At 37.5% G+C, this 11,109-nt stretch overlaps 2 protein-coding genes across 2 annotated transcripts; both read right to left on the minus strand.

The window, feature by feature from the left end:
• Positions 1 to 2,206: 2,206 nt before the first annotated feature.
• LOC140147159 (somatostatin receptor type 5-like) lies at positions 2,207 to 3,376 on the minus strand. Its single transcript, XM_072168939.1, has one exon. The coding sequence runs from the start codon at positions 3,374 to 3,376 to the stop codon at positions 2,207 to 2,209; it is 1,170 nt and encodes a 389-aa protein (XP_072025040.1).
• A 3,751-nt stretch (positions 3,377 to 7,127) lies between these two features.
• LOC140147160 (somatostatin receptor type 5-like) lies at positions 7,128 to 8,297 on the minus strand. Its single transcript, XM_072168940.1, has one exon. It carries the CDS (start codon positions 8,295 to 8,297, stop codon positions 7,128 to 7,130), a length of 1,170 nt encoding a protein of 389 aa, XP_072025041.1.
• Positions 8,298 to 11,109: the final 2,812 nt, after the last annotated feature.

Genomic DNA, 11,109 nt, shown 5'->3' on the forward strand with positions numbered 1-11,109 from the left:
CGAATAGCATTTTAAAAGAGGGTAGATAAGAAGCAGAAATAGATTCCGATATTTCGACAATTATATAGGTGATACCGTTAACGTTCGCCCAATGGCACTATGGGCTCCCTTGACATAAGTGGAATTTTAAGCACAACCTAAAAGTGCCCTCCTGTAAAATGCCCACCAGCAAATATGGGCATATGATTTCAGAGGAGGGAGCTCTCTAATTGCACATGAAATTTACCCCAAGGAGCCCAGGTGCGCCATTAGGCGAACGTTTACGGTATTGTTCCTACTCAATACGAGTATATGCGACTGTGTTTGACAGCAGTTTTAGAAATTTACACGTTAATCTACTCTTAAGCATAATGCAATCTTTTACATTTTACGTGTGATTTCGGCTCAGTACCCAAATTAAGTGGTAGAACTGGGTAAAAAATATTGTTTGGACCAGAGTCCCAAGTTTTCAATCACAAAAGAATTGAATATCTACCAGCTTTCTCGGTGGAATAAACAACATTGTCATTCAGTATTCCAGAGGACAGAATAACGGTATAAAAATTGTTTACATTTTTTTTATATCATTTGTATAACGTAAAAAGTTTCGGTACCTAACATATCAAGGTAATTCTGCGAACGATGAATATTTCTCCTGTCCCCTACTGTGGATGATAAAATAAGCCTTTTTGATATGGCGGGCACAAAAGGAGAGGACGTACTTTGATTTGGGTAATCTTTTATCAGCTGAGAAGCATACAAAAGATTACCCAATCCAAAGTACGCCCTCTCATTTTGTGCCCGCCATACTTCAAAAAGGCTAATGTTAGCGTTACATAAAGACGACATTCACAGGACATCTGTTGAAAGAGTAGAGATTGGTCAACTTCCTATGCTGGACTGGTTGTTACTTGTCATGTTATGATTACATAATTGTCTCAGTATATTTTCTTTTACAATTTTCCATGTCTTGTCTTTTGATTATTAAAAAGGGTGTTGTATGTACTACTTCATATAATTTGGAAACAGACAAATATTTCCCGTTTCGTATTATACTGAATATTTTTACATTTAAACATACATCCACATACCCATTTGACCCAAATTTTCATAATAAAAGAATTTCCAAGGTTGCTCTGTGAAAGCGACTGGAATCCCAGTTGCCAATGTTACTGGAAAAAGCTTGGAAAAGCAATTAAATAAATGCAAAATGCCTTTGGACACTTCAAGGTCCGTATGAACAAAAAAGTCAGACAAGGTCTAACTATGGAGATTAGTTTCTGGTACTTACATACTTGATTCATATTATTATATACCATGTTAAGGGCAACTACATGTAGCTTAATATTAAATGGCTACAGTTTAATTTTTGGACCCTCCTTAAATCTAACCTCCAAAGTTAGACCAAGTCCAGGTGTAACTTGTTTTGTGCATACGGACCTAAAAGTCTGAGCTTCCAACAATCATGACTGGATAAACATTCCGGAAATTTGAACTCCTCTATTCGCTGTAGAAGTGACGTAATAAATAGGATTAACTACCATAGCAATAGATGAATACAATTTTGACTATATCGCCTTGCACTACAAGCAGGTTGCACTCATCACATTATGTATGTCTGCAATCACAGATTGAATACCATATCGCTCTTTTCAAAGATACTAATCTTACAGGTGCGAGTGATCAGCATGATGTGGTTCAATGCATAGGTACCGCGTGAACGTTGTAGTGCAGGGCGATATAGTCAAAATTTTCATCTAAAAATTTTTACAGTGGTATTTTTTACGACAAAATGTTGTCACTGTTAGATATATCCTCTTTTAATTTTGACCCAAACAAAATGATGCTGTACAAAGAAACTCACTATTTAATACCAGAGCAAATGTAGCCGATGCGAGCCACACCGTCGAACGTGACTCAGGTCGGTTCTTTTGATGTGTTATAAGCTTCCCGCACGCCATGTACATGCAGTGTTATGTATACGTATGCGTTAGACTAATATTTCAATCACAATAATAAAACGTATGAAAAGGCGGTTTATTAATAAATCTTAGATTTTGTTAGAAATACAGGAAATAGATTAGGCTTAGATTTGTGTAGGGATTAGTTCATCGAATACATTTGATTAGTGTAAATATCTAGATTTCTAGAAATTATTGTATTGCTCTAAGTTCAGCATACAAAGATAGAAAAAGATTCCAATGAAAATGTTCGAAGCCCATGTCCATTACAGCTCTGTTGCTGACGAAGTATTGGCATGAGAAGTCCGAGGAGCTTCATTAGTACTTCCATGCCCGGAACGACTGGAACCCCCAGTGCTTCCTGTTCCACTGGTAACCAGTTTGTACTTTGACTTTGTGGCTCGCTTCCGATTTAGACAGCAGTAACAGAATTCTTTTAAGAAAGCCTTCCTGTATGATGAATTGACAGTGCTGTAAATGACAGGATTTACAGCAGAATTTATCAGCATTGTTATTCGTCCAATCCATTTAATATAATGGCTTTGGTGTGCGTTTAAAAAATCCGTTTTGTAGTTTTTAGCAAGACTATTCAAGTTTATGATTTCCAATGGTGTTAGACAGATGAAAAATATAAAAGCGTTAATTTGTAACATACGAACTAGATTCTCTCGAGCTTGAGTGGATTTTGCGGATCGAAAGCTACCTTTGAGTGTCAGACTGTGTCTAAGTTTCACCACCATTGCTACTGACATGAAGATCACTGCAGGAACTGCAAGAAGGTATTGAAGAATATCAGCATACAGTACAACAGTAACGCACCAATCACACCCATGGAAGCACATGGGTATCACAGATGGGTGGTCACTGTATTCTTCTTCAGGAGGCCATGATACACAAACCTTTTGGACAACGAAAAGCGGTATTTCGAATCCAGCAAATAGTAAAGCCACTACCCAAGCAGCAACAATCGAACAAATGACACGTTTCCGCGATATTCGATAACGCATTGTATGGCAGATAGCCAGATACCGTTCCATGGTGACTAGAGTTATTAGAAATACTGATGCAAAATAACATAAACATATCAGCATATTTGGTAGCGCACAACCTGCTGGAGAATCGAAAGTGTATGTTCCACCAAAATTGAGCCCAGCCGAATGCGCAAAACTCCAGATGTATTGGAGGCCTCCAGCAAATAACAAAAATCCATCTGCAATAGCTAGATTTACTAGGTAAAAGTTAGTCATTGTTCTCATGTGTTGATTGCGATACACCACAAACAGGAAGCTGCCATTTGCGAATAATCCAAATGTAGATATTATAGGTACAATAACCAGTACAAAATATTCGGCAAACGGTGTGTAGAGGTACGACAAAGTCTCCTCCACAGTTAAATTCACATAGCAGTGATCGTCTGTTTCGTTATACCTCTCCATATTGGTGCTATTACCCCAACATAATTATAGTTACACATGCATATTGCCTGATGTCTAACAATAGTATTTAAATAACCTGTTACATTCACTAGGAAGGATCCACAACATGCTCATCTATCAGGGCAGAGTTCATTAACCCCAATACATTTGTACATCATTGAATGACCTTTGAAAATGTGGGTACAATAACTCATACTCTACAACTTGAGGTCAAATTTTGCACTATAAGTGTTTAATTGAGGGTATTGGACTATGCCATTGGGATGAGGCCATTGTGGTCCATAGTGATTATGTGTGAAAAAAATCTTAACCACATGCACATGGGCATAGTTCACTATTCAATTCTATTTCAGTACTAAAAATATTCTAAGGTCAATAGAGAGAAGTGTGTTGATGGATTGACTGATTATGTTTAATACACGATTCTAATCTATAATAGGAAATCATTTTTGTACCTTGTACTTATCACGTAACTTCTGTTGATATGTATATGTTTGCTCTGATGTTTGCTTACACAATACATTGTAGTTGTACACTAGGGTGATTCAGAAATCATTACACAAAATGTTGATTTTTTAACGGGCCAACCTCTAAATATTGTTAATTTTGTTTAAAAATACATCATGCAAATTTTCATGTAATTTTACAGCCTAAACATTAGAGGGTGCACCCGGATTTTGAAGTTACCAGAAAGTAATATTCAGCTTATTCAATTATGCCATAAAACTGTTAGTATGTAGTCTTGGGTACTCATGAAACAAATATGTAAAAAATTCCAATGAAAACATCGTCAAGTGGTGCATTGTATCTATTGAGTTTAATGGTTAAACAACTCTATTCATAACTTTCGTAATGGCCAGAAAGATACTTAAGGTGGTACTACTCTCCCTGATAAATGTTGTGACTAATTTTGCATTTTTCTCAAACAAAAACTACACACTGGTATTATAAACAAAAGTTATGTTTATTATAGGGGCAAGGAATCCAATTACTTCACTGAAATTTCAGTGATTCAAGACAAGTGGTTCATACGGTAAGAAATGAGGTACATTCTAGCGGTACCTCTGTTCTTATTATAAATAACATACCGCTTGTCTTGAGTCACTGAAATTCAAGTGTAGTAACTGGATTCCTTGCCACTATAATATACATAACTTTAGTTACCAGTGTGTTATTATTTTTGGAGAAAAATACAAAAATAGTCACAAATTTATCAAGGGGTGTAGTACCACCTTAACAAATCCAAGAATTATGGGACCTACAATATCGTGATGTCGTGTGGTTATTTTCTTTCATGCGCTAGAAAATTATGTAACAACCTGTAATAGATACTGGATATAAAAATAAGGAACAAAATATGTTGGCATATTTAAAAAAAATCAAAACGTTTGTATTTCTGAATCACCCTATTGTACACTAATATGCTTATGATGCTTGGCCCATATACCAGCTAGCCAAGGCGATTAAAATAGTCGACTAAAATGAATCGTTCGTGACATACATGGGTGCTGACATAACAGTGCCAACACGAGCTGTATTATATAGAAAATGACATTCGAGTCCAGTATATAGACGAGTCATGGTCAGGATTTGGTCGGCCATTATTGGGTCCTCGCAGCACCTAACTGGTGTTGTGACTGCCCAATTAGGCGGATTAAAGCCGCTTAAAATTCGATGTTAGATCCTTTTGTGTTGTAAACTGTCACATTCTTTTGTCTACATGTAGCACGGGTGATAGAATGCAGTTTAAAATACCCTCCAAGGCCGCATCATTTCACAATTTTAGGTGAGATGGAGCCGTCGGGGACCCAGCTATTGCTGCCATTGATGTACAGGAATGCGTGAATTTGGATTCGTCTATACGGGGGTTAAACGTACATCCCCTAGGACAATACTAAACCAACTTTTCAGCGTTGGGTCCTCTAATGCTCTAACACATTCAATATGTTACAAAATAAAAATTATATAAAAAAAGCCCGGCACATCTCGAGTTACCAAAAGGTTCAAACTGAGGGTTGGGGTGGTCAGGTTTTTTGGCCACAAAGGGTCAAAAATTTAAAATGCTCCGATTTTATCGAAAATGGTCTCACGTTGCTCGTGTAAAAATAAGGAATAATTTGCAATGCTTCGTTACTGACAGCTATTGACCACGACCTAGTTTGTGATGTTTATTAGGTTATAAAACATCATAGATGGTGATAATTATGATTTTGCTTGTTAAAAATGACTATAACTCAAGAACGGTATGTCGCAGGTATGCCAAACTATTCTTTTTCTCAATTATTGGAATTAGTGGCATTTTAAATGTTAGCAACTTTGAAATTTGACCTCTGTGTTGAACTTTTATCATGAATATCGCCAGAGTGCGGGGATTTATTTATTTTTATATATCATTAGAGCGCTCTGTACATACTTTGATATATTTTTAGGGGCAAACTGGTATCGAATTTCGAGAATTGGGATTTTAGGCTAACATCTGTCCGTTTCAGTGCCTTTGATAGCCGCATCTTTTGAGTCAAATACTACAGATAAATGTCCACCAACTTGGGATGCAGTAAGGTCTAGCGAATATTATTGTGTTGTAAGGTTCAAATGGGTAGTGATCCCGTGGTCGCGTTAGATTCTTTTGAGATTTTTTTGGATAAGTCTCCGTGATACGGGATAGTAGTAATGCTGGTTTCTTTCCCCGTCTGCATGGAACTCGTGACAGTAGGTTTACTGTTCACTCTGTTCAAGGCCTTGTTAATGGTCCAGTCCTGGCAACCACAGTTACCCAGAGCTTTGCGAAGATGCTGATGTTCAGCGATCTTCTGAATGAACGAATGATTGGAACCGGATTGTAAATACTAGTCCGTGAGTGTCTGTTTTCGATAAACAGATCGGCAGTGAGCAATCTTCTTCCACGGACACTAAACTGTCAAGAAAAGCAAATTTGTTGTCTGACATCCTTCCTGCGTGAACTTTATATGGGGATCAATTTGATTGATGTGCTTGAAAAACCTATCACGTTCGTTGGATTAAATTCTAATGCAAGTGTCATCCACATAACGATACCATTTTGATGGTGCAACGAAGGGGGCAGTTGACAATGATTTGCGCTCAAATCTTTCCCATACAGAGTAGAAATAATCGGCGAAACAGGCAATCCCATAAAACATCCATGGCATTCTTGGTAAACTTGGTAAACTTTTCTCATAGACATTCTCATAGACACCTGTGTTAAGCAGTTTAACCGCAATCCAAAGTTAGAAATCCATTTGGGAAGCTAGCAAACAGGAGTACGACGACTGAACAGATTAGATGTGAAAATCTATCAATTGTACGCAATACAAGCCAGCGTTTTATGTGTAAATGTAATAGCCAGAGTATGCATTTGAAATTAACATTACCAATGAACTTACTAGCTGCTAATTACAGAATGTATATCCCGATTTGTACGAAGAGGAACATTGTTATCTGAATTTCTTCAATGTAACTATATTGCTGATCATCATCATGATCGTGGTCAGTATAGCATAATAATAATAGGTTCGATTTTTCTGAGTATATTGAAAGATCAAAATGTACCGTAGAAGGCCAAAATGTACATTAAAAGATAGAACTCAGATGCAGGTCTAACAATGGCATCAGAGGATTATATCCTTCCTGCTTCTGTTTACACAGTATACAATCATATATCTATCAATGTTAAGTTCAACGTACAAAAGGTAAAAAAGCTATAAAATAAGATCCAAACGGAAATATTCGAAGCTTATGTCCATTGTAGTTCTGTTGGTGACGAAATACTGGCATGAGACGTCCGAGCATTATTAGTGCTTCCACGCCATGAGCTAGCCCCAGTGCGTCCTGTTCGACTGGTAACCAGCTCATACTCTGTCTTGGCAGTTCGTTTCCGATCTGGACAACAGCAACAGCATTCTTTTAAGAAGGCATTCCTGTAGGACGCATTGACAATGCTATATATGACAGGATTAACAGCAGAATTGATCAGCATTGTTATACGTCCAATCCATTTAATATAATGGCTTTGTTGGGCATTTAAAAAATCCGCTTTGTAGTTTTTAGCAAGACCATTCAAGTTTATGATTTCAAATGGTGTTAGACAAATGAAAAATATAAAAGCGTTAATTTGTAACATACGAACTAGATTCTGTCGAGCTTGAGTGGATTTGGTTGATCGAATGCTACCTTTGCGTGTCAGACTGTGTCTGAGTTTCAGCACCATTGCTATTGACATGTAGATCACTGTAGGAACTGCAAGAAGGTATTGAATAATATCAGCATATAGTACAACACTAACGCACCAATCACACCCATGGAAGCACACGGGTACTACAGTTGGATATTCACTGTATTCTTCTTCAGGAGGCCATGATACACAAACTTTTTGAACGACAAAATACGGTATTTCGAATCCAGCAAATAGTAAAGCCATGATCCAAGCAGCAACAATGGAGAAAATGGCGCGTTTTCGCGATATTCGATAACGCATTGTATGGCAGATAGCCAGATACCGTTCTGTGGTGACTAGAGTTATTAGAAATACGGATGCAAAATAACAGAAATAGATCAGCATATTTGGTAGCGCACAGCCTGCTGGAGAATCGAAAGCAAATGTTCCACCGAAATTGAGACCTGCAGAATGCGCAAAACTCCAAATGTATTGGAGGCCTCCAGCGAACAACAAAAATCCATCTGCAATAGCTAGATTAACTAGGTAAAAGTTAGTTATTGTTCTCATATGTTGATTGCGATATACCACATACAGGAAGCTGCCGTTGGCGAACAATCCAAATGCAGATATTATAGGTACAATAACCAGTACAAAATATTTGCCGAATGGTGTGTAGAGGTACGACAAAGTCTCCTTCACAGTTAAATTTGCAAAGCATTGATCGTCTGTTTCGTTAAAACCCTCCATATTGGTAATTCTCTAACATATTATGGTTACACTTGCATATGTCTAACAATATTATTTAACTAACCTATATCATTATGAGTCAAATAGCCTCGATCCCATTGTCATAATTCAATAACCCCTCATAACTCCAAATTTGACCTAACGTTGTGAAGTAGAGTTTTTGTACACAAAACAATCAAAGGTCAATCCAACCGTATCTGTGTTAGGAGTACTGTGCCCTGATGGATGAGCATTATTTGAGATATGTTTGTTTAATGTATGATTTAATCTAAAATAGGATATAATTTGCGTACTTAACTTTTCAACACATAATACCTTTGAACTTTTGATAATTATTAATGTTTCCTGACATAATAAACCCATGCATGCTTGGCTCATACATGGTATCTGACACTGATCGATGTGTCTGACGTCTATTACATGGTATAATAATTCTTAGACCCAAATTCAGGGTGCTATGACTAAATTTTTCTAAATTAAATAATTGGTGAACTGATAGCTGCTTGTTTTGAGTCTAACACTATCCCGAACACTACCATTTGAAGTTCACCAACCGTTCTAGATCGAGTAAATATCAATACAAGCTAATGTCAATTCAATAAATTGATATTTATGATAAGAACTCAATGTGTTTTAAATTTACACGGCCTTTTCCCAGGACCTTTTCACACGAACCTGTTATTCCAAGAGTTATATTCCAACAATAGATTTGTGTTTACATAATTTTACTTGTATTATCAATTGAAGCATAATGCGGCTGAGTTTGACCGCATTTTCAATAAATTAACGTTAAATCAACTATTAAACATATTACACGCTAATATGCAGTTTGCTCGTGATTGAAGTCGATCTGTCGGCTCAGTAGACAATGTGATATAATTGCAAATGAACATCTGTTTTTGGTTTTTGATCGGCATTCCATGTTCTCATTCATGAGGGAATATCGTCCCATTTCCTTTACGAAATAAGCAACATGGTTATGTAGTACTCCAGAGGACCGAATACCGAATAAAAACCATTGTAAAATAAAGTGTGCTCTATAACCATAACCTCTAAAATTAGATTGTCATAACATGTACCTTATGTATATAGGTACCTTATGCTAATACGATGTTTTATAATGGCTGCGCCCATGTACCCATGGCGAATTTATAGATTCGTATTTATAAATAAGGAATACAAGACTGCATGTGCTCCCGGCATGAGCTCCGGGATGAGCTCCAGCCCAGGAGAGAACCAAATATGAAAGCTGAATATTGCATAATAATATCTTCCTAGAACAATAGTTGCATTGGATTATAAACATGGTTACTCTCATGATCTCCCGACTCTCCATGTGGTTAGTTGGGCTAGAGTGACTATTAAATCCACATGCCAAGGTATTATGCATATGTATTCAGTGCATGCATATCTGTTGCTGTGGGAGATAAGTTTCTGGTCTGTGTAATTTCAAATGGATGCGGTCAAAATTCTAAAGCTTTTTAATATACAAATCTAAGAGGAGAACTAACTCTTGTCATTTATGTGGATCCAAATTATAATATTGGCCGTTGCATTTCTAATACAATCCCTCATTTCAAATCATTAGTTTTCGTTTCCCTTTTATTCAGAAAAAAAATCAAGGGATTAAAAAGTAGAGTAGGTCTGGTCTGCAATCATAACACTATTATGCTGGGAGGACACAGTATAGGGTATATTCAAAAGTATACAATAGCCTATTGTGCTAACATAATTATTATCATGATTGATATCGGAAATCTATCCCCGCGGACGACATTTGATTTACCATAGGGCCAGATGGGCCCGGACACAGGGCCCGGGCCCAGGGCCCCAAAATTGTTGGGGCCCCCCAAATTGCCCTGTGCGATGTGCATCTTCCATTTTAGCCGAAAAACGTTATGTTTTGGGCCAAAATAGCCTACAAAAATTGCAAAATTTTCCACACTTCGCGCGCACTGGCCTGTTATATAGCAAAATTCAGCTTCAATTTGGGCTAAAATATTCTATAAGTGAAATTTTCGCGCGCAAATGTCCTTGTAAAATCTAAAAACTTGGCTACTTGAGTGCACATGCCTTCCTCACGGTGCGTTTGGGCCTCCGAATTTTGGCCTGACCCAGGGCCCCCCAAAAGGTAAATCCGGCCTTGCTAACTTATTAACAAAGGCCTAATCCTAATCCTAAACCCTCCTAGCCTAAGACCTAAAGGCTGGGTGAGATGCCCCTTAAACTATGACCATATCCCCTCTAACATTCGAGCCGGTTTCACACATCGTGACCAGGCCTTCAAAGTTCCATCGAGTACCCGGTAGCTGCAACACGTAGGTGGCTTAGGTTAGTCAACCTAGCCGTCATCATCTACATGTTGCCGCAATGAACTTATCTGGCACAGTGGTTCTGGGGGGTCTTTGTCGGTACTGACAAACGTTCACCGACTCGATCGTAGTGAGCGTATAGAGAGGCGGATGTGGAGGCACAGCGGGATGATGTTTCGCTACTGATGAACTAGCTCGGTTTGTAAAATCACATTGCTATAAAATAATTTAACACATCGACTTTATAAAGGTGTGCGACTTTAAGAACAACATCAAATCAAACATTGAATATAAATAACTAAACTACGTTTAAAGTAAGTACAAGTCTTCATCAAGAACAACTACAAATCAAACATTGAATATAACCTTATACTACTCTTAATGTAAGTACTAGTTTTCAGTCTACAATTCACATACCTTGCCATCATGTGACAACTTTAAAATAGCTTAAAATGCCATTCGGCAACATCACATAAAGAAAAAAGCCGGTTTCACCCATC

The sequence above is a fragment of the Amphiura filiformis genome, chromosome 3 (assembly GCF_039555335.1).
Source record: "Amphiura filiformis chromosome 3, Afil_fr2py, whole genome shotgun sequence".
NCBI lineage: Eukaryota > Metazoa > Echinodermata > Ophiuroidea > Amphilepidida > Amphiuridae > Amphiura > Amphiura filiformis.

Excerpts from the sequence above, each read along its gene's own strand:
- LOC140147159 (XM_072168939.1), bottom strand. The coding sequence starts at position 3,376 with ATGGAGAGGTATAACGAAACAGACGATCACTGCTATGTGAATTTAACT.
- LOC140147160 (XM_072168940.1), bottom strand. The coding sequence starts at position 8,297 with ATGGAGGGTTTTAACGAAACAGACGATCAATGCTTTGCAAATTTAACT.